The 27,298-nt window shown below is 55.3% G+C and overlaps 2 protein-coding genes across 2 annotated transcripts; one reads left to right on the forward strand and one right to left on the reverse strand.

Annotated features, from left to right (window-relative positions):
• Positions 1 to 1,527: 1,527 nt before the first annotated feature.
• LOC139043211 (ral guanine nucleotide dissociation stimulator-like) lies at positions 1,528 to 4,337 on the forward strand. The gene is made up of 6 exons (XM_070503510.1): positions 1,528 to 1,768; positions 2,212 to 2,286; positions 2,873 to 2,905; positions 3,283 to 3,404; positions 3,610 to 3,701; positions 4,036 to 4,337. Exons 2-6 carry the CDS (start codon positions 2,269 to 2,271, stop codon positions 4,095 to 4,097), a joined length of 327 nt encoding a protein of 108 aa, XP_070359611.1. The 5' UTR covers positions 1,528 to 1,768; positions 2,212 to 2,268; the 3' UTR covers positions 4,098 to 4,337.
• A 12,232-nt stretch (positions 4,338 to 16,569) lies between these two features.
• LOC139043213 (ral guanine nucleotide dissociation stimulator-like) lies at positions 16,570 to 19,379 on the reverse strand. Its single transcript, XM_070503512.1, has 6 exons — positions 19,139 to 19,379; positions 18,621 to 18,695; positions 18,002 to 18,034; positions 17,503 to 17,624; positions 17,206 to 17,297; positions 16,570 to 16,871 (listed from the first exon to the last, which is right to left on the reverse strand). The coding sequence occupies exons 2-6, from the start codon at positions 18,636 to 18,638 to the stop codon at positions 16,810 to 16,812; spliced, it is 327 nt and encodes a 108-aa protein (XP_070359613.1). The 5' UTR covers positions 18,639 to 18,695; positions 19,139 to 19,379; the 3' UTR covers positions 16,570 to 16,809.
• Between the last annotated feature and the right edge of the window lie 7,919 nt (positions 19,380 to 27,298).

Raw genomic sequence — 27,298 nt, forward strand, 5'->3', positions numbered from 1 at the left:
AGGTCCCAGTGGGGACAAGCTCACTTCCTCCCTTGTGCTGAGCTACAAATCCTTGCGCCTGGCAGTGTTACTCGTCGGGTGGCAGGTGTGCCCTCCCTGGCTTCCCTGGACATGTGTCTCCTCCAGGACAGGGGAAGTCCATGAGGGGACAGAAACCAGAGGCAGCAGAGCTTCAGCTCCCCCTCACAGCTCCATCTCTTCGCTTCCCCAGGAGTGCCGATGCCTCGGGAACTTCTGTTCCCTCCACACAATCCTTTCTGCCCTGCAGAGCCCTGCCATTGCCCGTCTCCAAGACACCTGGGGACAAGTTTCCAGGTGGGTAGTGGGTGGTCTGCTCTCCAGCCAAGCACCATGAGGGTGAGGTGGCCCAGGCAGCCTGATTTGGGCCGGCATGTCCCCCAAAGTCAGCTGAGACCACCTGGGAGACAGCGAATGCCGGGCACAGGGACTGACCTGGGTGCTGGGTCTCTGAGTCTCTCAGCGCCCTTCGGCCAGCAGTTCCGTCCCAGGGATTCATTTCCTTCCAGACCAGATCCTGGCTTGAGCCCAGGTGGAGATTCTCAGGTGTTTCCTTTGCAGCAACAGAAGCCTCTATGCAGCTGAAACCAACACTGTTCCAAAGGGATCTGTTTGGGACATCTGGGAATGGAGGCCCCAAGGGACAAGAGGAGAGGCCCCTCCGCAGTCCCATGGGGACCTTAGAGCTCAGAGCACCCCAGAGAAATCCCTCATCCAGGTCCCAGGCAGTTTGGATCTGCTGGGTTCTCAAATAAATGGGACTTGCCTTCAAGCATCCCACAGTTTTTCTTGCTTTCTTTCTTTCTTTCTTTCTTTCTTTCCCCACCCCGCAGGGAGAGTTCTCGAACCTGGAAGAAGTGGGTCAGGAGAGAGAAACGCGTGAGCAGGGAGCTGCTGGTGCAGGTAACCTGGAGGCTGGAGATCTGGAAGGAGGCCAGAAGGAGAGGGGAGGGGGGCATCCCGAGGGGATCCTAGGAGGTGAGGCTATGGCAAGGCTCGGCCCAGGCTGGGGGTCAGAGAGCCCCGTGAGGGTGGGGCAGGCCGGGGCCACTCGGCCAGGTCCCCCAAGACACCCTGCCCTCCCCCTCCCTGTCTGTTCAGCTGGGGTCTGGACACACCCCTGGAGTCCAGAGGTCGGGGCCTTGGTCAGATTTGGAGCCAGGGCTGGGGTGAAGGCAGCGGGGACAGGGCCTGTAGCTGGCACGGGGAGCGGCCTCTCCCAGTGGGTCCTTGAGCCAGTCACTGCCCCTCTGGGGGCCTCCGTCTCCTCCTCTGGGAAGTGGAGGGAAATGATCAGCGGTGCAGGCCTCCCAGCGGGGTGCTACCATCCAAGGGAGGACAGGAACGGGAGGAGATTTGTGCCGGCTCCTCCTCGAGAGGTGAGGGGAGAGCAGTGATGACACGCAGATGACTCTGAGTCCTCAGGAGACTCCTGGAAGCAGGTGACGTTCTCCTCACACTTTTCAGCTGAGGAAAGAGGGCCAGGGAGGCCTGGGCAGGCCCAAGGTCACACAGGACTGAGTCCTGGAGCCAGGACTGGTCTAGAATCAGAGCACCCTGGAGGTGGGAGCAGCAGAGGCAGCAGGGGACTGGAGCCGATGGCCAGGGTCTGAGATCAGGGGCCTTGGGGGACATGCGGAGGGGAGTATGGGCGCACTGACCCTGTCCTCGGCCCCGACAGGAGGCGACCTCCGTGTTAAAGACTGCAGAGAGGGCCCGCCAGGGAGCCCAGGAGAGGCAGCGGCAGCAGGTGAGGGTGACTGTGGGGGAGGGGCCCAGGAGTCAGAGGAGAGGGGGCTCCCCCTCCCAGCTGGAGACCTCCCTCAGGAGAGGGGCCTTCCTCCTCAGGCGAATCTGCTGTGGCTGCCAAGCATGACGGGCCTGCAGTGGCAGTGAGCAGGAGGAGGCCTGGAAGGGCTGGCAGCAGGGCAGATTTGGGGTGGGGAAGGGCAGGGGCCACTGCCCCTGGGAGGGGCCAACAGCCAGCCCTGGGACTTGACTGATGGAGTTTGGTGTTCCTGGACGGAAGCGGGGGAGGGAATTGTGTGTGTTGGGGTGTCCCGACGATCCTAGGCTGCTCTGTGTGGGAGCGTGGGGTGGGCAGCAGGCTGGGCTGAGGGGTTTCAGGGGAAGGTTCATGGGGGCACCTGAGAGCGGGAGCTCATCACCATGCCCATCCCGATGGCGGCACAGGGTGTCGTCCCCTCCCTGGTGACGTTCTTCCGTTCCCTGGAGCTGCTGGACGCTACGATGGAAGATTATGTGGAGGTGAGTGAGCCTGGAGGTGGGTCCGGGGGCTCAGGCTCCTGAGGGTGGGGAGGAGAGAGTCCTGTCCTGAGCCCTGAGCTCTCTGCATTTGGCAAAGGTCCTCTCAGCAGGGCCTCCAGCCTCGTGTGGGAGTTAGGGTGTCAGGCCCATCTCCCCAGTGGGTGATGCAGGCTCTGCATAAGCCACCGTCCAGGTTCCCTGGGCTGCTGAGGCTCAGAGCTGCCTGACTGTGTGGCCGCAGGAGGTGGTGTCTGAGCTGGACTCAGCCTCTCCCTCTGGCCCTGCCAGTGAGGGAAGAGAAGTCGGGCCCCTCCCAGTCAGGAAGCACATCAGAGGCTGAGCTGTCCCTTCCTGCCTGAGGTCTCAGTCTCCCCACGTGTCATCAGAGAGGGTTGGGTCACAAGGTCTGTTGCCTCAGTTGCTCTGCGCCCCCTGCTCTGGAGCCCAGAGACTGGCCCAGGTCCAAGTCCGGGCTCTGGATGGGCCTGCCCACTGGCAGTAGTGCAACATTGCAAGAGGTGTGGACGGGGGCTAGTGCTGGCCCAAGGGGGCTGTTTCTGATGGACTGCGGCTGTCTGCTTTCCAGGGCAATGTGCTCAACTGTCGGAAATGGAATGAGGTAAGCGGCTGCGGCCTCCCGGTGGGGAGGGTGGGGGTTGGAAATCAGAGACCCCCCCGCAGTGGGCAGGACCCCCTCTGGCCCAATCCCCATTTGGATTGGGACATTTATTTGCACAGTTCGATATACAGAGCTAGGGATCCTATGGCATTGGCGGGTGGGGGAAGGGCTGGCATCAAAGACTCCTTCCTGGAGGAGGAGCTATTTTGGGCCAAGTGTGAGAGCAGGCAAGCCCTGACTGGAATCGCAGGGAGGGAGGGTTCCCAAGTGGGCAAAGGCCCCAGACTGGCCCCTTGCCCCCTTCCTCACCCCCTCCACGAGCCCTGCAGGGTCCCCCACTCAGGCCCTGTGGGCATCCTGTGCTTGCTCTGTCCTAGCAATTCAAACTGATGGACGAGATCGAGCTGCTCCAGGAGGCTGCAAATCTGTACACCGTGCAGCCCGACGAGCACTTTGGGGCCTGGTTCCAGGCCGTGGAGCCCCTGAGCAAGGAGGAGAGGTGAGTCGGGTCGGGAGTTGGGGGAGGGCAGGGCAGCCTCTCTCTGCTGACCAGCTCCAGAGCCCATGGCCGTTGCTCCATGGTCAGCCCCTGATCCGATTGCATGGCGACCCCTGGGGCCCTTCGACCCCAGCTGCTGGCAGGCTCCAGGATGCACATGTGATGTGTGGCTCCTGAGAGCTCCCAGCTCCGCTCTGTCCTGTAGCTACAGCCTGTCCTGCCAGCTGGAGCCCCGATACCACTGGGTCAGAAAGATTCGACTCTTCTTCAAAGGCAAGAAGAACCGCTCAGGCCAGAGTGAGTGTCCAGACCGGCAGTGGCTGAAACCATGGGCTCAGGAAACATTCAGGCTGAGCGTGGGCCTGGGGAGGCAGACAGCTGGCCCTGGGTTCCAGCTCCACTGCTGAGCAGTCCCGTCCTGGGCGATTGCACTCACGTTTCTGGGACTGGTTTCCTCCTCTGTGAAGTGGGTGATGCTAAATATCAGCCCCTGTGTCAGGGACAGATGGGGTGCTCTTGGCTGACTGAGCACTGAGCACAGGGCTGGAGCACAGAGCGCAGTGGGGGCCGGGATGGGGTGTGCACTGTGGTTCCAGGGCAGGTCGCTCAGGAAATGCCTCTCTTTCTCCAGACACCAGACCCCCAACCAAGGGCCCAGTGGTGGTGGTCGATGACCCTCCTGAGACCAGCTGAGCTACAGCGGGGACACAGCATTGACACTCAGGGTGCACAGGGCCACCTCCCCTGATTCTGATGAGGAGAACTTTGTGATCCGTTTCTTGGGGTCCCCTGTTGGCCACGAGAGAAGGCACCAACCCCTCTTCCCCCTCCCCCCTTTTGCCCAGCACCTATTTCCCTATTTGGCGGGGCCATATTTTGTTGTCAATGGTAAATGCTCCGTTTGAGTATTATATTAAATTGTTGCTTCTTTCTAATCCTGGGAGTGGAGGTGTGAGTCTTTCGCTCGCAGCACTCATGGAAACCAGATCCAGAAACTCACATTCCTCCTCGAATTTAGAAATCTCCCAGAGTGAGCGGCTCAGTTTATGTGGAGAAGGGAGAAGTGCCAGTCCCCTCCCTGGCTACTGAAGGACTTGCCCAAGTGCCCCTCCCGCCGAGGACAGGATCATTGCAGTGTGGTTCACCCTGTCCAGGAGCAGAGATGGCCCCTCCGACCTCTTGGGACTAAGCGGTTGGAGGCGTTTTCTCAGCCAGAGCCACAACCACTAAGCTGGGTGTGTCTGTCAAAGTAGCACGTGCCTGTCCCTAGCACACGTCCTGCCCAGGACAGTGGCTGCCTTTTGACACTCTGCCGGAAGAGGGAACATTTTCCCGGTTTCTCTTGCACACAGATTAGGACCTTGTTTTCTGATTCAGTCTCCGCAATGGCTTCAGCTCTAAGTGGGGAAAATACCGTCAAAAGCTCAAAACGTGCACATAGAGAGGATGAGGCCAGAGGAAGGTCCTGTGGACATGGACCATGGGCAGGCAGGACTCTTCCTTCTCGGGCCCACTAGGGGCTGCCTGTTCACCTCTGACCTAGACTGGATCCCCCTGGGCTTCTGGTCCCTGACTCCGAATACCATTTCCTGCTTGTTGCCTATCCAAGGGGAAAGCTGTGGGATGCAGCTTTTAGGGCCTCAGCCAGGTCTCCCTCCATAAACCTAGTGCTCCCAACAATCTGTTCCAGAAAATATAACCAGAGACAACACTTTCCAACTCATCTTATGAGCCCAGCAGTACCCTAAAAGCAAAACTAGGGTTTAAAAGTAGGGAAAACTTGAGAACAGCAAGTCTCAGAAATGAGCAGTTACTGTCTTCTACAAATATTAGAAAACTGAAGCCAACAATGTAAAACAATCATACACCAGGACAAAGAGGAAATTTATTCAGGTATGCAAGGTTGTATCAGCATTCCAAAATCAAATCAATGTGATCCACCCTGTCACAGGCTAAAGGAGAAATTTATACATATCTGTCAGTTGATATGGGGGGGCAAGTCATCAAATAGTACATATTAGAAATGTCAGGTTCTTTTTCTATCAATTGCACCTCATTAAAGCTCTTACAAAAATGAACATAGATTAGAATTTACACTTTCACAAACTTTTAGAAAATGGAACAGAGACCTAAATGTAATGCAAAACAATACAACTTCTAAAAAGATTATGCAACAAACTCTAAGTGGACTCGAATCTGGAATTATGTTATTAAGATACAAACTGAAAATGTAATCTATGAAAAAAAACTGATGTTAGACTTTATTTATTATTTTGGTAAGGAAGGTTGACCCTGAGCTAACATCTGTGCCGATTTTCCTCTATTTGTCCTGTGGGATGCTGTCACGGCATGGCTTGACAAGCTGTGTGTAGGTCTACACCCAGGATCCGAACCTGTGAACCCCAGGCTGCCGAAGTGGAGTGCGTGAACTTCACCACTGTGCCAGCGGGCTGGCCCCAAGTTAGACTTTATTAAATTAAAAACTCCTGCTTTGTGGAAGGCAAAATCGATGAGTCAAAGGACAAATTACAGACTGGCAGACGATATTCGCAAAACAGATATATGATAAAGAAAATATGTCCAAGATATATGTAAAGAATTCTTAAAAGTCAACCACAACAGGGGGCTGGCCCTGTGGCTGAGTGGTTACGTCCGCGCGCTCTGCTGCAGGCATCCCAGTGTTTTGCTGGTTCGAATCCTGGGTGCAGACATGGCACTGCTCATCAAGCCACGCTGAGGCAGTGTCCCACGTGCCACAACTAGAAGAACCCACAATGAGAAATATGCAACTATGTGCTGGGGGGCTTTGGGGAGAAAAAGGAAAAAATAAAATCTTCAAAAAAAAAAAGTCAACCACAACAAAAAAATAAACAACCTTATTGAAAAATGGGCAAAAGACCTGAATATATCCCTCACCAAAGAAGACATACAGATGGCAAACGAGCCTGAGGACAGACAACCACCGCCACAGGTCATTCGGGAATTTCAAATAAAACCTCAATGAGACACTTCTACACACCTATTAGAACTGATAAATGCAGGAAACTGACAATACCAACTGCACGTGAGGATGTGGGGCAAAGCAAACTCTCATTCATTGCGATCTGGAAAGCAAAATGGTACAGCCATAACAGAAGACAGTTTGGCAGTTTCTTACAAAGATGAGCATAGTCTTACCACACAATCCAGCAACTGCATTCTTAGGTATTTACCCAAGTAATTTGGAAATAGGTTTACAAAACACCTGTGGGCTAATATAGATAGTAGCTTTATTTATACTTTCTAAGCACTGGAAATGACCAAGATGTTCTTCAATAGGTGAGTGGAGAAAGAACCGGGGTACGGCTATAAAATGGATTATTATTATTTAGTGATAAAAGGAAACAAAGCATTAAGTCACAAAAAGACATGAATGAATTTTAACGCTTATTTCTAAGTGAAAGAAGCGATCTGAAGAGGCTATTGTAGAACACCAATTTTATGTCATTCTAGAAAAGGCAAATGTATAGAGACAATAAAATGTCAGTAGTAGCACGGTCTTCATGGAAGAGGAAGGAGAGTCGAATGGATAAAGCACAAGGGATTTTTTAGTGCAGTGAAACTCTTCTGCATAATACTGTAAATATGGAAAAAACCTTAGATAGTTATCAAAACTCTGAATTTTATAGCACAGAGAGTGAAACAATGTGTGCAAGCAAAAAGCCACGTATGTGTCCAAGAAAATTCCCAAAGTGAATGAAAACTGTGGAAAAAATCTAACTGTATTACAAATGTATGAAACAGTCTGAATGAAGGGAGTGGGTGAAAAGGTGCAGAAATATGTAATTTGGGAAGTGAGTCGAGTCTGTAAAACTGAAGATGAAAGAAACTGTGCAGACGCACTGTATTGTAGCTGATAAAGTTGTGACCCGGGGGGTATTGTTAACAATGCTGATACTTCTATCCATGTGGACTGAAAATGAGCAGATAAGTAAATGGACAGTGAACAGTGGGCACAAGGTTATTATTTGGAGTAGGAGTTTACAGATAAGCAAGGAGAAGAGGCTAGAATGATCCACGTGGTGATAGAGTTGGAGACATCAGTATGAACTTACTTTAGCTGAACATAGACACAGAAGGCTGTGTATAGATATATTTATAGGTGTTTGAATACACACAGGCTACTACACACAGATATATTTCCCTGCTATGTCCGCTGAAAGAACCTAATGCCCTGACAGCTGCAAACACACCTGGTACCCAGGTCTTAATTCTAATACCACAGTCCAACAAAAGGAAACAGGGTTCCTTGTAGAAATAACCAATTCTAGGATTCGAGAAGGAAATGTAAGAAAATGAGACTAAAGTGTCATTCAACATAAGAAAGTCATGAAATGCTACTCAAAAAAAGCCAAGAATGCTGGGGGGACACCAAAGGGACACATCGACTAACTGAAGGAGCTCTCAATCGCCAAAGCTGGAACAACCTGAGAAACAAAATAAATAAAGTTGTTGGATTATAATCCGGAGAATGTATGAATATCAATACTGTAACAATGTAAATAACTGAATAATAAGGAAATGAAAAGACACAAATCTCCTGTGCGGGAGAATACCAATGATTCACTCGGACATTCTGCTCTAAAGGAGGTCGAGGCTAACTCTCCGCTTCTTAGGCACGGGCTGCACAGACAAAAGTCCCTACAAAGGGCACAGTGTGGACAGAGGGGACAGAGTGACTGTGCAGGGGAGACATCTGACAAACGCTGCCTCAGCCAGGTGACCAACATTAACATCAATGGGGGGAAGTCACAGGGAGAGCATGGACCCTTGAAATGATGAGATGAAAATGGCAATTTACCTCTCTGATCTTCTTGTCCCAAATCCATAATCCCAATCTAATCATGAGAATAAAACAAATTCTGTTGGAGAACATTTTACGAAACACCTCACCATTACTCCCTAAAACTACCAAGTTCTTCAAGAACAAGGAAAGCCCAAGAACCTGTCACAGCCAGGGGAGGCTAGGCAGAAAGGACTAAATGTAGTGTAGGATAGCAGACAGGATGTGTTCATAAGAGCAGAAACTGCGAGCGGAGCTGAGGGAAACTCTCTGTACTATCACAGCAAGTTTTTGTAACTGTACAACTGTTCAAAAAATAAAGTGAATTAAAAATCAGAGTACTAGCGAAATGCAAAATACCTGGAAACCATGAGTTCTGAACATGTCTCCAGACTCCATTATGTGCCCTGCACAAGCACTGTCACTACAGTCACATTCTTCATGAAATAGGATAATGATACCAAATTCATAGTTTCTGGGAGATTTAAATAATGAATATAACATTTCTGGCATTGTTTCTAGTAAAAATTCACTACTTAATGGAAAAATTAATCGGAATTTTGGGATACATTATTTTTCACCCCTCAGAGACCCGCTCCTCTCCTTCCACTCCCAGGGTTCCCGTGCTGTTTCCGTCCCTCAGTCTCTCTCACACTTTGAAAGCAGCAACAGTCTGTTCCTCACATTGACCTGGGTGACTTTTCCACAGAGCAGACCTGATCATGGCTGTCCCCTCGCAGGAAACCTGCACTTACCGTCCACTAATTTCAGAATCAAACCACAATCCTGTGGCCAAAATATAAGGCTCTTTCTTAACCTGACTGTGTTCTCTCTGACCAGGCTCATTTCCCACCCTCTGCTATGCAGTATTGGTCAAATAGGAATAATCTGCATTACAATGTCGTATTGCAATTTTATACACACAACTTCCAGTCTAATTACCCCCTAAACGTCCTCCTCTCCCGGCTCATCCTGGAGTGCTCCCACCTCTCGATCACCTGGGAGAATTCCAACACCTTGTTCAAGGCTGAGCACAGTCACAAGCTTGTCTGTGAAGCTTTCACTAGACTCTCACTGAAGAGTCAACTTCTTTGGATAGACTTCACCAGAGTTCAATGTCACCTCTGGATATTACAGTTTTTTACATCTCCCATCATGTTTAGCCAATGAGTGCCTTGTGAGAATAAACAGTGTCTTAGTCATTACTTAATATCCAGAATAAGATTTAGTGCCTACCATACATCAATTGCTGGGAAAAAAAAGATTTTTTTAATGACTGCAAAAACAAACTATTGAAGGAGGATAAACAGACATTCCCAAAATGGGAGACAAAGAATAAACCATGAAAGACGGAAATACTATTGAGGAATGAAGACCCCGTGATGAAGCACAGACACTGGAAAAACAGAACAGAGAAAGAAGCTTGATTCCTGAGTTTCCTTCCAGAATCAGTCTGTACTGGCAGGACTTGGTGTTACTACATTCTCTCTAACTTATTTTCCCTAGTGATGCCCCCAAAGTAACTACCAACAAAAAGGCTCCCTCACACCATCACACGTCCCCTCAGCACTTGTGAAAATGCCGTGCTCACCTAGATGTCATCACAGAACAGCCTGAGAGCACCGATCCACCTTCCTCCGTGGACGAGTCATCGTGTTGGAAGTCACGCCTCTACGAAGGTCAAATGGCCCCTCCTGGGCCCTTTCTCACTTGCTGTCAGCCAGGTTCTACGCTTGACACAGCCCTGCATCATCTCATTGGCTTCACAACTGCTGCAGCGCTGAACACAACAGCAAGCCGTTACCCTGTAAATATCCGTGCAGATCGTTCACGCAGATGCTAGCGCTGAAGTGACAGGAGTGCTTCACATGGTGACCTGTTATTAAGTCCAAAAGTTTGGTCACGGTGCCGACCCAGAATCTGAGCGGCACCGTCAGGAGGCAGAGAACACCACCTGCGGCCCCTTCTGCAGAGAAAGCCTTTAAGCGACCTCCCGAGACACCTTCCCTTCTCCAGGGAGCAGAGGAACATCGCCTCGTCTACTCAGAAACTTAATGCCAATCACGACACGCCAGTTGCAACAGCATAAACAGCAGCAGGACCCAATGGTGACAGGAAATAACTCTGCTTCCCTCTGCAACTGCTTTATGATCATAGACCAAATCCTTCCCCAAACCATCCTGCTCAGCATGGCCTCAAAAGCAAGGGGCTGTCGCTCTGAACTCCTACAAAGAAATGCTGCCCTGTGTTTCCTCCGACGCTTGCAAATTTCAGCCTCTACAGGCGATCCCAGTAAAACAGAGAACAAGAACAAGAACTCAGGAGGCTCTTCCACTGTCCCCCAACCCACCGCCCTCCCACAGCCAAGCAGGGCATCCCGGTCGTTCCAGGACAGGGAGCTGTGGGGAGACGGGAGGCGTCCACACCAGGCGAGACACAACCAGGTGAGTCGCGGGGAGGCAGGTAGAGAAGCAGGCGGCCTCCCGCTCCCTCCGCCCGGACTCAGCCGGCTGTCCCTCCCTCGAGCCCCTGAGAGCGGGGAGCTCAGCAGGCTGCCTCTCTGAGCCTCAGACAGCCGCCAGGACGGCCCCGCCATCGCTGGGGAGCGGGGACGGAGGGGACGGAGGGGACGGAGGCCCCGAGGAGCCCTGTGCAGCCCGCGAGCCCCGCGCCCCGGCCCTCGAGGACAGCGCCCCGCAGGCCTCAGCGGACACGGCGGGCCAGGGCCGCGCCGCCGCCCGGAAGGCTGTCGGGGATCCGTGCCCGGGCTCAGGGCGCGTCTCCCCTCGGAGCGGCCCTCCCGCCCCGCTGCGGCCCTGCCCGCCGTCCTCCGAGGGCCTCCTCGTCTCCGCGGAGCCCCGTCAAAGCGCTCCCGCCCGAGCTCCCCGCGGAAGCGACGCACAGACCCCGGGGGCCTCGCGGGCCAGGGCGGCACAGACCGTCCTCCGCCGGCCGAGCGCCCGACGCGGCGCGCGTTGGACCGGCCGCTCCCGCCCAGGAGGGACGAGGCCTGGACGGGACAGCCCCGCGCGCACTGGGCTGAGGGGAACCGGATCGTCGCGGACGCCCGCGAGGCCCCAGCTTGCCGGCTCTCCGCGTCAGGCACGCCCCTCACGCCGGTCTGAACCTGCAGCCCCTTTCACCGGCTCCACACGGTGGCACCGCCACGCCTGACGCGGACGTCTGGGGCTTCCCCATTGGCTCAGGGGCGGGGGGCGGAGCGAGTGAGGAGGCGGGGCGAGCGGGGAGGCGCGGAGACAGAGGAGCCGGGGCTGCAGCCTGCAGCCTCACAGGGGAAGGCCAGAGAGCATAACTCTGAGTGACAGGCAGAGCGGGGAGGCGGGGCGAGGGGGGCGTGGCGAGCAGGGGGCGTGGCCACAGAGGAGGCGGGGCAGTCGAGCCGCCCTGGGAGGGGAGACAGCAGGAGCGCGAGGAGCAGTGTGAGCGGAGAGGCTGTGCCCCCTCGGGAGCAGAGCGTGTGAGGAGGCGTGGCCAACAGGACGACCCGTGGGGGCGGAGCCCAGGCTGGCCAACTGCCTGCTCACAAACTCCTGGAGCCGCGCCCCTCCCGCCCGCTGCCTGCTGGGAAATGGAGTCTTTTTTTACTGGAAACAGAGAAGCTGCGTGTCTCTGCCCCTTGGCCTTTGGGAAATGTGGTCCACAGTCGGACCTTCGGATCAGATGCCACAGCCCTCCATGCCAGAAAATCTCAAATGAACATGCTAGATCATTGATAACTCTATGTTTAATTTTTTCTAAGCAAAATTCACCTTGAGGTGGAAAGTGGCTCCACGAAGTTGAGTTTCGTCACCCAAAATAACTGCAGTATTTTCCGTATTCTGCCTGCAGGAACCAAAACACACTTGTTTGGGTAGGTTTCCCAGGTTTTCCCTGTAAATCGAGATGAGGCAGTAGGTACAGTCCCGGACAAAGACAGAAGAAAAGAGACAAATCCATTTCCGGCATCCACGACCTCTGACTCTGTCTTGACCCTAAAACAGAGGTTTTCAGCATATTGCTGCTTAGGAAGACAGAGGCTCGACACAGGAATGTGAACAGCAACAACCAGAGAAAGCTTTGTGTGCTCGCCCCTGAGGGCTTCCTCAGGGACCCCATGTGTTCTTAGATTTTTCCTAGGTAGGAGCCATCCTTCTTTGTCTCTTTGTATGCCCTGGGACTTTTGGCAGAAAACTTACCATTTGGAATATTATGACGTGACAACTAGGGAAATCATGTTCTCCCCCTCCCCAGCATTTCTGGGGGATGCTGACTGCAATCGATGGTGATAGTTTCTTTAGGGGATACTCTGATCCAACCCTGAAAGTTCTGTAGTGTTTGTCATGTGTGGCCACTGAACACTTGGATCTGTTAGCCTAAGGATCTTCTAGAGATCCTGAGTTCAGTGGGTCTTCGGATGTCCTCCTGGGGAAACAGGGCGAGGGAACACTGTATGTGACGGGGAGAGCGACTGTCTGCTTTGGTGTAGAGAAAGAGCGTGGCAGACTGCATCCAGTTCTCCTTTCATTCTGGCACACACAAGACTAGGTTTCCTAGCCCTCTTGGTTTTCGAATGGATGTGTGGCTACTTCTGCCCAAGGCATCACTTTTAGGCCAAAGGAGAAAGGAGGGTGTGTAAGGCCCCAGGTGCTCTTTGTGTCCTTCAGTGGCAATGGAAGAAGGCGTGAGTTTCAGATGGTGTAGCAACAAGGTCATGGGGTCTCCATCAGCCTTGCCCAACGAGACTTGGGAAGCAGGGTTCCCTTCACCCCGGCGACCAATGTTTGATGTAAATCTGAGGAGAAATACATCTTGAGTCATGGATTTCTTAATCATTGCATTTAATTTCTTACCAGAGCATTACCTAAGGTTGTCCTGAAGATTACGATGACCTACCCTCTCAGATTGTCTAAAAGGTGATTCTCCCAAAGCAGAATTTCGTGAATCTCATGTTGCTATGGTCAGAAGTCGTGTCTGCTGACGGCTGCTTGTCACATATCAGGGCCCTGCCAAGAGACTCTGAGTCTGATGGGGAGTATTGCATGTGGAAAGTGTATGGAAGTGTTCTGGAGAGATATCCCTATGGGAAGGTAGCAAAGCAGAGATGGTCGCAGGAGAAGCTGAAGCCCAAGCCTGCTGCCACTGGGTCTCAGCCAACCCTCAGGGATCTCTGGAGCTGGGACGGCCCTTTGGTGTTGTCCCAAATTGAGACAAGGGAACCAGGCTTCTTACTCTCTTATCTGCCAGACATGGGCCCCTGGCTGTCCCTGGGGAGGGCTGCATCCTCGGATTAGGCACTTTCCTACACTGTGGGAATGTCCTGTGAGGGACAGAGCTGTGAGCTGTCCTCAGCCAATATTCCCAGGAGCTGTGGGGTGGATGCCTTGGCCTTGAGCATGAGTCTGGGCTGAGTCTCAATGTTTCAACGGCACTTCTCCTTCACCGTGGTCTTCCTTCCCAACCCAGTTAACAATCTCCCCATGGGAGGATGTCCCTGGGAGGACTTATGTAGAGCTCTGCCTTTCCCTGTGATTGGCTGAAAGGCATGGGGGAAGACCAGAATCTCTCTCTCCAGCATTCAGACCCTCTTACCTGGGGGCTTCTGGAGAGCTCCAGAAGGGTTCCGACCTCGGCTGACAGTGCTGAAGTTGTTCCTGTAACAGTGGCCACGGATTTGCTGTAGTCGGGCGCTTGTAGTTAGGGAGAGTCCGATTCCCTCCAGAGAGCCAGAACAGTGTGCTCTCCAAGGTCTTGGCATCACAGGGACAGGCCTGGTAGACATCGAAACCCAGGGGCAGCTTGGCGAGTCGAGGGGCGTCCTCGTTGGTCTCCTCAAGGGTGAAAGAAAGGCCAGTCTATGCTGGTAATTCTTCCAGACACACCTAAGCCAGGGGGCAGCATTCAGGAGAATGGGCGAGTCATGCCATTCAGGGACAAATCCTAAACCAAGCCTAGGGAAAGGCAGGGTTCTGGACTCAGGTTACCCGTCCAGAGATGCTCCTTTCTTGGCAGATAGAGGGGGTGTGAACATGGTTCCCGGGGCTCTAGAACCCCCTGGCATGGCTCTCTCACTGTGATGAGGCAAATCGTGTCCAAATCAGCAAGACAGGTGTTCAGGGCACTGTGAGTAGGGGGAGACGGCTTTAGGCTGGATGGTATGGCTGTCAACTGGACAGATTTTTTGTTAGCTCCCATAAATGGAAGATGCATCTGTGCATGGACCACACGGCAAGATGTTCTCGAGGTCCGTGAGTGAGGAGTACAAACGCCGTCTCATCGACCACTTTGGAAAGACTGAGTTGAATCCCAACGTGGCCTTGTTTTCGCTTGCAGTGGAAGCCAAGATGCAAGCATCCATCCCCACCTTAGACCTGGAATAGTTTAAATGGCACCCAACTTACCAGTTCCTCAAACATTTTGAGCATTTCCTGTCAAGACCATATTCACCTGAGGCATTTCAAGGGACTCACATTGTTACTTTCTCTTCCCCTAAGTCAGCTTCTAGGAAGCCAGTTTTGGTAACTTCTGTGTGCCTTGAACAAGAAACATTTCATCCAGATTTGCTAATTTCTTTCCTCGTGGACTTCCACAACCTACTTCCAATTTGGAAACCCAAAGATGGGATGAATGGTGCCTCCTGTGTCCACAGCTGTACTCCCACAACAAACTAAATATTGCTACCTGCTGGGTCGGCTCTCAGGAGCACCCCAGTCCCGGAGGAGACTCTCTTGGGACACCCATGCCTTCATCCCAGCCCTGGGCTAGCCCTGGGACCTGCCACGACTCTTTCTCCTCCGAGGGACTGGACAGCCTTCCCCACCTTCCTCTGGCAAGTCTCTTTGCTGGGTGGCTGTGCCGCATCAGCAAAGACCTGGGCTGCCAGGGACCAGGATTGATCCTCAGCTTCCCGCTGTGCTGAGACGGCCTCCCTGGCAGAGCCCAGCCTGCCTGTGTCTGAGTGACACTTGCAGCCACCAGGAAGGAGGGGATAACTCAGAAGTGCCAAGCGCTTCACCCAGCCCTTGTCTTTCAGGCTCTTTCCAAGGGACGACATTGCAAAGGGTGGGTGGTCACGCTTTCGCTCCTGCTTCTGGACCCGGTGCTCCTGTTGAGCTCAGAGCAGTGTCTGTTTAGCACCCAGATGGGAAGCATTTCAGCATTTCCCTTGGTAAGGCTGTGTCCACGCACATCCACAGATCATCAGGTTACTGACATTCCCCGCAGGACCCCCAACTCACACCCTTCTTAGGCCTCCTCTTTCAAAGCTCCCAACAGGAAAGGCACACATCCCCATGACAGAACCACAGCACAAGACTGTGGAAAAGAACACAGCCAGCCGAGGGTCTGCACACTTGCTGGGCTCAGGCACAGCAACGACTTTAGGAAAATCACTAAAAATACTCCAGATTGTGTAAATTTGGGACTGTCTGACACCACGGGCCTGGGAAGCACACAGGCGCAGAAGTCACCCTCGGCAGCAGGGAGACTGTAGGGTCATTCCTGGTCAGGATGATGAATAGAAAGGCTGGGGGCATCTAGGGAATTTCTGCCCCAAGATAAAATTGTATGCAAAAGTGCAGAGATGCTGAAAATCCTAGCTCACAGGCAGCACTAGGTTTATGGAGGGAGACCTGGCTGAGGCCCTAAAAGCTGCATCCCACAGCTTTCCCCTTGGACAGGCAACAAGCAGGAAATGGTATTCGGAGTCAGGGACCAGAAGCCCAGGGGGATCCAGTCTAGGTCAGAGGTGAACAGGGAGCCCCTAGTGGGCCCGAGAAGGAAGAGTCCTGCCTGCCCATGGTCCATGTCCACAGGACCTTCCTCTGGCCTCATCCTCTCTATGTGCACGTTTTGAGCTTTTGACGGTATTTTCCCCACTTAGAGCTGAAGCCATTGCGGAGACTGAATCAGAAAACAAGGTCCTAATCTGTGTGCAAGAGAAACCGGGAAAATGTTCCCTCTTCCGGCAGAGTGTCAAAAGGCAGCCACTGTCCTGGGCAGGACGTGTGCTAGGGACAGGCACGTGCTACTTTGACAGACACACCCAGCTTAGTGGTTGTGGCTCTGGCTGAGAAAACGCCTCCAACCGCTTAGTCCCAAGAGGTCGGAGGGGCCATCTCTGCTCCTGGACAGGGTGAACCACACTGCAATGATCCTGTCCTCGGCGGGAGGGGCACTTGGGCAAGTCCTTCAGTAGCCAGGGAGGGGACTGGCACTTCTCCCTTCTCCACATAAACTGAGCCGCTCACTCTGGGAGATTTCTAAATTCGAGGAGGAATGTGAGTTTCTGGATCTGGTTTCCATGAGTGCTGCGAGCGAAAGACTCACACCTCCACTCCCAGGATTAGAAAGAAGCAACAATTTAATATAATACTCAAACGGAGCATTTACCATTGACAACAAAATATGGCCCCGCCAAATAGGGAAATAGGTGCTGGGCAAAAGGGGGGAGGGGGAAGAGGGGTTGGTGCCTTCTCTCGTGGCCAACAGGGGACCCCAAGAAACGGATCACAAAGTTCTCCTCATCAGAATCAGGGGAGGTGGCCCTGTGCACCCTGAGTGTCAATGCTGTGTCCCCGCTGTAGCTCAGCTGGTCTCAGGAGGGTCATCGACCACCACCACTGGGCCCTTGGTTGGGGGTCTGGTGTCTGGAGAAAGAGAGGCATTTCCTGAGCGACCTGCCCTGGAACCACAGTGCACACCCCATCCCGGCCCCCACTGCGCTCTGTGCTCCAGCCCTGTGCTCAGTGCTCAGTCAGCCAAGAGCACCCCATCTGTCCCTGACACAGGGGCTGATATTTAGCATCACCCACTTCACAGAGGAGGAAACCAGTCCCAGAAACGTGAGTGCAATCGCCCAGGACGGGACTGCTCAGCAGTGGAGCTGGAACCCAGGGCCAGCTGTCTGCCTCCCCAGGCCCACGCTCAGCCTGAATGTTTCCTGAGCCCATGGTTTCAGCCACTGCCGGTCTGGACACTCACTCTGGCCTGAGCGGTTCTTCTTGCCTTTGAAGAAGAGTCGAATCTTTCTGACCCAGTGGTATCGGGGCTCCAGCTGGCAGGACAGGCTGTAGCTACAGGACAGAGCGGAGCTGGGAGCTCTCAGGAGCCACACATCACATGTGCATCCTGGAGCCTGCCAGCAGCTGGGGTCGAAGGGCCCCAGGGGTCGCCATGCAATCGGATCAGGGGCTGACCATGGAGCAACGGCCATGGGCTCTGGAGCTGGTCAGCAGAGAGAGGCTGCCCTGCCCTCCCCCAACTCCCGACCCGACTCACCTCTCCTCCTTGCTCAGGGGCTCCACGGCCTGGAACCAGGCCCCAAAGTGCTCGTCGGGCTGCACGGTGTACAGATTTGCAGCCTCCTGGAGCAGCTCGATCTCGTCCATCAGTTTGAATTGCTAGGACAGAGCAAGCACAGGATGCCCACAGGGCCTGAGTGGGGGACCCTGCAGGGCTCGTGGAGGGGGTGAGGAAGGGGGCAAGGGGCCAGTCTGGGGCCTTTGCCCACTTGGGAACCCTCCCTCCCTGCGATTCCAGTCAGGGCTTGCCTGCTCTCACACTTGGCCCAAAATAGCTCCTCCTCCAGGAAGGAGTCTTTGATGCCAGCCCTTCCCCCACCCGCCAATGCCATAGGATCCCTAGCTCTGTATATCGAACTGTGCAAATAAATGTCCCAATCCAAATGGGGATTGGGCCAGAGGGGGTCCTGCCCACTGCGGGGGGGTCTCTGATTTCCAACCCCCACCCTCCCCACCGGGAGGCCGCAGCCGCTTACCTCATTCCATTTCCGACAGTTGAGCACATTGCCCTGGAAAGCAGACAGCCGCAGTCCATCAGAAACAGCCCCCTTGGGCCAGCACTAGCCCCCGTCCACACCTCTTGCAATGTTGCACTACTGCCAGTGGGCAGGCCCATCCAGAGCCCGGACTTGGACCTGGGCCAGTCTCTGGGCTCCAGAGCAGGGGGCGCAGAGCAACTGAGGCAACAGACCTTGTGACCCAACCCTCTCTGATGACACGTGGGGAGACTGAGACCTCAGGCAGGAAGGGACAGCTCAGCCTCTGATGTGCTTCCTGACTGGGAGGGGCCCGACTTCTCTTCCCTCACTGGCAGGGCCAGAGGGAGAGGCTGAGTCCAGCTCAGACACCACCTCCTGCGGCCACACAGTCAGGCAGCTCTGAGCCTCAGCAGCCCAGGGAACCTGGACGGTGGCTTATGCAGAGCCTGCATCACCCACTGGGGAGATGGGCCTGACACCCTAACTCCCACACGAGGCTGGAGGCCCTGCTGAGAGGACCTTTGCCAAATGCAGAGAGCTCAGGGCTCAGGACAGGACTCTCTCCTCCCCACCCTCAGGAGCCTGAGCCCCCGGACCCACCTCCAGGCTCACTCACCTCCACATAATCTTCCATCGTAGCGTCCAGCAGCTCCAGGGAACGGAAGAACGTCACCAGGGAGGGGACGACACCCTGTGCCGCCATCGGGATGGGCATGGTGATGAGCTCCCGCTCTCAGGTGCCCCCATGAACCTTCCCCTGAAACCCCTCAGCCCAGCCTGCTGCCCACCCCACGCTCCCACACAGAGCAGCCTAGGATCGTCGGGACACCCCAACACACACAATTCCCTCCCCCGCTTCCGTCCAGGAACACCAAACTCCATCAGTCAAGTCCCAGGGCTGGCTGTTGGCCCCTCCCAGGGGCAGTGGCCCCTGCCCTTCCCCACCCCAAATCTGCCCTGCTGCCAGCCCTTCCAGGCCTCCTCCTGCTCACTGCCACTGCAGGCCCGTCATGCTTGGCAGCCACAGCAGATTCGCCTGAGGAGGAAGGCCCCTCTCCTGAGGGAGGTCTCCAGCTGGGAGGGGGAGCCCCCTCTCCTCTGACTCCTGGGCCCCTCCCCCACAGTCACCCTCACCTGCTGCCGCTGCCTCTCCTGGGCTCCCTGGCGGGCCCTCTCTGCAGTCTTTAACACGGAGGTCGCCTCCTGTCGGGGCCGAGGACAGGGTCAGTGCGCCCATACTCCCCTCCGCATGTCCCCCAAGGCCCCTGATCTCAGACCCTGGCCATCGGCTCCAGTCCCCTGCTGCCTCTGCTGCTCCCACCTCCAGGGTGCTCTGATTCTAGACCAGTCCTGGCTCCAGGACTCAGTCCTGTGTGACCTTGGGCCTGCCCAGGCCTCCCTGGCCCTCTTTCCTCAGCTGAAAAGTGTGAGGAGAACGTCACCTGCTTCCAGGAGTCTCCTGAGGACTCAGAGTCATCTGCGTGTCATCACTGCTCTCCCCTCACCTCTCGAGGAGGAGCCGGCACAAATCTCCTCCCGTTCCTGTCCTCCCTTGGATGGTAGCACCCCGCTGGGAGGCCTGCACCGCTGATCATTTCCCTCCACTTCCCAGAGGAGGAGACGGAGGCCCCCAGAGGGGCAGTGACTGGCTCAAGGACCCACTGGGAGAGGCCGCTCCCCGTGCCAGCTACAGGCCCTGTCCCCGCTGCCTTCACCCCAGCCCTGGCTCCAAATCTGACCAAGGCCCCGACCTCTGGACTCCAGGGGTGTGTCCAGACCCCAGCTGAACAGACAGGGAGGGGGAGGGCAGGGTGTCTTGGGGGACCTGGCCGAGTGGCCCCGGCCTGCCCCACCCTCACAGGGCTCTCTGACCCCCAGCCTGGGCCGAGCCTTGCCATAGCCTCACCTCCTAGGATCCCCTCGGGATGCCCCCCTCCCCTCTCCTTCTGGCCTCCTTCCAGATCTCCAGCCTCCAGGTTACCTGCACCAGCAGCTCCCTGCTCACGCGTTTCTCTCTCCTGACCCACTTCTTCCAGGTTCGAGAACTCTCCCTGCGGGGTGGGGAAAGAAAGAAAGAAAGAAAGAAAGAAAGCAAGAAAAACTGTGGGATGCTTGAAGGCAAGTCCCATTTATTTGAGAACCCAGCAGATCCAAACTGCCTGGGACCTGGATGAGGGATTTCTCTGGGGTGCTCTGAGCTCTAAGGTCCCCATGGGACTGCGGAGGGGCCTCTCCTCTTGTCCCTTGGGGCCTCCATTCCCAGATGTCCCAAACAGATCTCTTTGGAACAGTGTTGGTTTCAGCTGCATAGAGGCTTCTGTTGCTGCAAAGGAAACACCTGAGAATCTCCACCTGGGCTCAAGCCAGGATCTGGTCTGGAAGGAAATGAATCCCTGGGACGGAACTGCTGGCCGAAGGGCGCTGAGAGACTCAGAGACCCAGCACCCAGGTCAGTCCCTGTGCCCGGCATTCGCTGTCTCCCAGGTGGTCTCAGCTGACTTTGGGGGACATGCCGGCCCAAATCAGGCTGCCTGGGCCACCTCACCCTCATGGTGCTTGGCTGGAGAGCAGACCACCCACTACCCACCTGGAAACTTGTCCCCAGGTGTCTTGGAGACGGGCAATGGCAGGGCTCTGCAGGGCAGAAAGGATTGTGTGGAGGGAACAGAAGTTCCCGAGGCATCGGCACTCCTGGGGAAGCGAAGAGATGGAGCTGTGAGGGGGAGCTGAAGCTCTGCTGCCTCTGGTTTCTGTCCCCTCATGGACTTCCCCTGTCCTGGAGGAGACACATGTCCAGGGAAGCCAGGGAGGGCACACCTGCCACCCGACGAGTAACACTGCCAGGCGCAAGGATTTGTAGCTCAGCACAAGGGAGGAAGTGAGCTTGTCCCCACTGGGACCTCAAGTCAAGGTCAACGTGGCCCTGGCATGAGGGTCAAGGGACAGTCCAGGGACTAAGACCCCAGACTTCAATCCTGAGAGCAGAGAAACAAGAGGCAATTCTCACGCATCCAGACAGGGCGTGCCAAGGCTTACCTCAGCCACCCTGATCCACAGCTCAACCACCCTGGCCCTGTCCTGTGCTGTCATGCTCGCGTCCCCAAGGCAGGTGACGAGGATGCAATTGGCCACGGTGTTGTCGTGCATCACAGTGTCACGGACGGTGGGTGCCAGGTAGTCTCGTTCCCTGTTGTCGCGCTCGGACCAGATGGAGCCGAGGCAGTGGGCGGGCACCAACGTCTTGAACAGCTCCTGCAGAAGATTCGGAGTGTCACCCGGTCCTGCCGCACCCCAGCTCGGCGTCCACAGTCCCCCATAGGACCAGCAGGGTGAGATCAGAACTGGAGCTCAGGAAGCAGAGCATGTGGCCTGAGGCTTGTGGGAGTCCCTGGGTTTTGTCTGTGTCCACTGAATGCACCCAGTCCAGGATGACCCCGGACTCAGGACTGTGGGGAAGGGAGGGGACATTTGCTCCCAGCCCTGTCTCACTTCCTCCAAGCTCCAGAAGGCAGCCCACACATGCCCACCAGAAGGGCCATCATCCACCCATCCCAGTGCCCCTCGGGTCCCACTCCCCATTCCCATGCACATTCCCCCCGAGGCAGGGACAACCCCCAGCTTTGTTTGACTGTCTCCACTGGAGTCAATACACATCACCTTCCTGGTAAGTGCTGAGGCTGTCCGGGCCACCTGCGCAGATGGGGGATCCACCCAAGGACCTGGCAGCACTTCAGTGAGTGCCCATCCCCCACCAAAGGGCCAGACTCTGCCCACCTTCCACTCTCTCCCACCTCATTCATCGGCACAGCCACCCTGTACAGCAGGTGCTGAGTGTCCGTCTCTACCGTCCCCTGTTCGCTAGGGGACAGCGAAGGCTTGGGGAGAAAGAAAGCTGCCCAGGTCACAGTGTTGATAAGGGAGGGAGCAGGGATTTGGACCCAGATCATCGGAATCCCGAGCAGGGAATGGCAGGTGTGGGGCAGCTCATGGCACCGGGAAGGCAGGGGCCACCCACCCCGCGAGCTCCTCTGCTCACCGCAGCCATCCTCGTCAGCTGCTCTGCCACCAGCTGGGGAGGGAAGTCCAAGATGTTCGGCTTCTCCTCCCGCAGCTGGTCCTCGGTGGTCACGGCCCAGGGGCAGCTGGGCTCTGAAGCTGCCTTTAATGATGGCCCTTGCTCTGGTCCTGGAGTGGCTGACTCAGGGGCTGCTGGCTCCAGCTCTACCACACGTGGTGAGACTGGAGGTGCAGCTGGCTCCAGCCCGGGGGATGGCACTGGCTCTGGCTCTGGAAGTGGCAGGAGCTTTGGAGCTTGCTCTGGAGGAGGATAAAGAGAAAGTTTCACCCACACACCTGACAGTTTCTATGCCTTTCCAAAGATAGGAAGGGCTCCACTGCCTCTAAGGGAACGCTAGCCCATGAACCTCAACACAGACAGTCTTCCCAGACTCCAGTCCCCTCACCTTTCCGTTCGGCCTCAATGGCCTTGAGATGCTCCAGGTGGCCTGGCAGAAGGTAGGCATGGCCCTCCACGTGGGAGCCACCAAAGCTGACGTGCAGAGTGGCCAGCTTCAGGGTCCAAGAGGGAAACCGCAGGGGCTCCCTGCAATCCTGCCCTTGGCCCAGCCAGGTTCCCAGCAGGAAATAGATAGCACTGCGTGGAGGCAGATGGGCCAGAGAGTCAGTGGCCTGGCCTTTCCTTAAACACTGCCCTCCCAAGGCACTCATGTTAGCATCTGTGCCCCTGTGCCAGACCCTCCCCCTCCAGAGGAGGGCCCCATCCCAGCCCTGAGCCCTGGCTGGCTGTCCTGGCTGTGGCAGGCCTGCTCATCCAGCAGGCTGAACACAGAGTCTGTGAGAGTCTCTTGTTCCCACCGATACTCTCCTCCCCAAGGGTCTGGACACAGCCCACCCAAGCCCTGCATGAATGTGGGCCACTGGAATGAAGACTCCAGCAGACTTGGGAGCAGCTTGCTCACACACCTCCTACTATGGACCTGGCGGTGGTGCTCACAAGGGGTGGATGTGGAGAAAGGGAGGCAGGAGGGGCTGGGACTCTGCTGGGAGTGGGTCTCTAGTGAACAACGCAGCCCAGCCTCCCTTCCAATTCTCAAGGGGCCTGGGACCCATGCACAGCTCTCTTTGAGTCCAGTCCTGCCGGAGTGGAAGCCACCAGAACTCAGCCCTCCCATGGGAATCACAAGATGGGTGAGATGCAGGGTTCTCCCAGGCCTGACCCGGCCACAGCCTCCATCCTCTCCCTGCACCCTGTTTGCTAGAGACAGGAGGCCGTCCTTCTCGACCCAAAGACCACTCACTTTGGGAGGTGGTCCTGTCCTCCAGCATCCCGCACGCATTGGGCCAAGCTGCCTCCATGTGTCCCAAAGGGGATGAGGGCATCGCCCGGGATGGAGGGTAGATGGGACCTGTGAATGATGTCAAGTGTGACTGTCTGACTCTCAGATTAGAGGGGAGGGCCAGGGAGGCTGTCTGCTTCAGTCACTGAGTGACACTTAGTGTGTCCAGAAGTCCTGCTCAGAGTAGGTCCTTCATAGACATTGTTGAATGATCTCCAACCAGAACCACCCCGGGTGTCTGAGTGGGCCGGGTCCCCTCTGTGGCCCTAGAGATCCCTAAGTGGCTACACCAAGGACAAGCACCAGGACCAGCTGGATGGCATCTCAAACTCCTTGACAGGGTGCTCTCCAGGTGCTTTTCCAAACTCAAAAAGCCACAAGCCAGTGAAGGGAGAGGAAGACTACTTTCCGTGGGGGACAGAGAAATAATCACCACCAGCAACCACAGCATGGCCCACCACCCTCTCTGCAGAGCCGGGCACCAGGGCAGCACCTGGAGGGCTGATCCCATTCATCCCTGGGAGAAGCCTAGCAAGTTCATCCTCTGCCACCCCACCTTTCAGAGGAGCCAACTCAGGCTCAGAGAGATGCGGTGACATTCCCAAGGCAAGACACACAGCTGGCAGTGGGCAGAGTCACCACTGTGCTGAGGAGGAGGTGGGCAGTCACCTGGGAAACAGCTGGTCCAGCACCTGGTGGGCTGTGCTGGAGCCTGAGTAGCTGCAGAGGGAGGTGATGACACTGCAGAGGACTCTGCTGGGGAAGGCTAGCAGCACAGTCTCTGAGAGCCTCTGCATCATGCCTGCCTGGAGGCCACGCATCCTGCAGGCCTCAGTGACAGACAGAGTGGACTCATCTTCACTCTGGGTGGGACGAGGAGGGACACAGAGTCAGGGTCACCACTGCGAACCACCAGTGTTATCGGGGTCTGCAGCTGACCCAGGAAATCCTAGCCCCTCCCAGACATCTGCGACAGGTGAGCCAGGGGTCCCAACTCAGCAAAGTTCTGCGCTCTCAAAGTACAATCTGACTTTGGTCCTGCGAAGGATTCCACATTGATCTCCCTCAAGGCCATTTGCTCGCTGAGGGACAACAGAGCTCCCTCTGTGAAGAGCACCAGCCCAGTGAATCCTCAACAGACACCCCTCTCTAGAGAGGAGAACAGAGGCTTTGGCATGCCAAGTGGCTTCTCTAGGTCCTGTGGCTCAGAACTGAGAACCGCCCAAAGTGAGGGCTGAGGGACATCCCCTCTGACTGCCTGAGGCTTCATCAGACCCTGACCTGGAGGGAAATGTTATGTGGCCACCTCACCCCTCCCAGGTATGGAAACAGTGTACAGGGCAGTGACACGTTCTGAGAATCCCTTTGACTTTCAAACACGCTGATGGTTATTTCTTTTACATTAAAGGGAGTTTGGAGACCCTTGTTATCGAGGTTTCATTTTCAAAAAAAGGCAAAATTCAAAGATACTCAGGGCCTATTGGGAAGCGACAATGACATCAACGTTTTCTCTAATCTTCCTAGGAAAATGCAAAGAGTGCCCTCCTACCCTCCTATGCAGCTGGTGGGGAGGAGCGGAAGTCCAGATTCCTTTGGGAATGGGACTGTGGGACACTCATGGGGGACAGCCCTGGTAGGGTCCCAGGAGAACGGCAGTTTGAGGTTGGATTCTGGGCCTGCCCTGGTCATCTCAGGGGCCTGGGTGGGAAGACCCCTCCGTGCCCACTCTCACCTCAGAGCAGCCCTGGTTATTGATGGTGGCGCGGTGCAGCTGGTCCCTGTCCAGGGAGATGGAGTACCCGAAGCCATCCGCCAGCTCTTCCACCACCTCCTGCGTGCAGCTCTGCAAAGACAGTGCCCGAGAGCCGGGCCCGGAGGTCTGAGGGGCCTGCCTCGACTTGGCCACAGGAGGAAACCCCCGCACAGATCAGGTACTGAGCAGCATCTGCCTAGACCTCTAGCCAGGGAGGGAATGAGATGACACCTGGAGGGCTCGGGACTAACCTATGGGTAGAGGAGCTTGGTTCCCAGCACCCACTCTCCCATCCTGCTAGCCACCACCTAGGCTGGGAACACAACACACTGCCAGGCTTCCAACACCGAGCAAATGGCTCCTGCCCAGGGTGGGTCCCCGCTCAGCACCGCCGTCCATCTCTCACTCCCCTCCGACACACAAGGAAGCTCAAATTGTTGTGCAGGTGGCATCCAGTTGTGGCCTAACCCTGTTGGCTTTCCCTGTGTTACCTGAGTGCTCCTCCTACCAGTTGGACAGAGGCGGTGCAGGTGAGGGCCAAGCCAGTGTCTATAGTGACTGAAAAGGCTCTTTTTCTTGGCTTTCCTGAAGCCAGAGCCTCCACAACTCGGGAGACAGCAGGAGAACATCCTCTTGTCTTCAGTGTCGCCACTCAAGTGGGCTCAATAGGATGCTATGTCTAGAATGTGGGCGCCTGGAGACCAGTGTGCTAAGTTCTGTTGGGGTCTGTTTTCAAGGAAGTGAGGTCACTTCCTCAAGTTTCCCTTACCTGGGCCCCTTCCTTCAATCACACCCACCGAAAACCTCTCTGGGATCTTGGCTGCTCACCCTCCTTGCCCATGTCACCTCCAGAACTGTACACAAATAGCCAGCACAGATCCCAACACAGGACCTTGTGATGGAACCAGGGTTCCAGCTTGAGGACATGCAGCTGAGTTCCGACCTCTTTTTTCCTACAAGCTCTGTGTCCTGGAAATGCCAATGGGCCTCCCAGGGCCTCCTCAATCACCCAACCTGCACGATGGGGGCGAGGCCAGAAATAGCTCCCTTGGGACATCCTCAAGTGTAGAACAGACAATAGCGACAACACCTGTGGTCTGGTTTGCATGTGTCTGATGCACACACTTAGAGATTAAAGAATGACAAGAAGGGGTGGGATGTAGTGTGGAGTACCCCTCAAAACAGGACTTGGTTCCAGCTCTATGACCTTGAGAAAGTCACTGCCCCTCTGGGCCTCATTTCCAGGTCTGCACCTTTAAGAGGTGGAAATTAGGGGAAATTCAGATACTTCCATTCACTGGCATGAAACCTTGCAAGGTCTCCTGTTTGACTTAGAATCAGACCCAAATGCCTCGTGTCGGCCTATGTAGTGGGCAGTCTCCACTATGGCTCCTGGTGCTCACTGTCTTCTGCTGTGCACGTCCTTGTGGAACCACAAGTGGTCAGGAACTGCCTTCTGAATAGAATGCAGCCAAGGTGATGGGATGGCCTGCAACCCAGGGTTAAGAACAAAAAGCCTGGCCCTTCCTTCTTACTCATTGGCTTTAGTCCCCTCCGTCTTTCCCTCCTTCTGTTTCCATCTCTCTCTCTCTGCATCTTATATCTCTGGAACTGGGGGAGCAAGTGTGCATGCTTTCAGTTGTCCTATGAAGATGTTCCATAGGAGAGAACGGAGGGAATGATTGGCCAACAGACAGGTAGGAACTCAGACTTTCAGTCCAAACAAACCCCGTCAACATGCATGTGAGTGAACTTGGGAGCAAACCCTCCACAAGTCGAGCCGCAATATCGCCGCAGCCCCTGCTTCACAGAGACCTTGAGGCGGAGGCACCCAGCTAAGCTGTGCCCCATTCCTGGCACACAGAATTTGTGAGATGTTAAGGATTTGTATTTTCTAGGTGCAATGTCTTAGAGCAGTGTCATCAGAGAGCGACGGGAAAAGCACAGTCTGCCAGTTCCTGCCCTCTGGCCCTGCCTGTCCCCATCTACCCTCCTCTCTCTTCTCAGGCTCCTTCCAGCTCCACTGCCCTCTTTCGGACATTGTCTGGTCAGACCCACTTCTTCCTGTGAGCCTCTGCGCCAGCGGTGCCTTCCCCCTGACACTCAAACTGTTCCCAGACACAGGCAGGCGTGCCTCTCATCTGGCACCCTGCTCACAGCAAATGTCACCCCTATGATGCCTTT

The sequence above is a fragment of the Equus asinus genome, unplaced genomic scaffold (assembly GCF_041296235.1).
Source record: "Equus asinus isolate D_3611 breed Donkey unplaced genomic scaffold, EquAss-T2T_v2 contig_193, whole genome shotgun sequence".
In the NCBI taxonomy this organism is placed as follows: domain Eukaryota; kingdom Metazoa; phylum Chordata; class Mammalia; order Perissodactyla; family Equidae; genus Equus; species Equus asinus.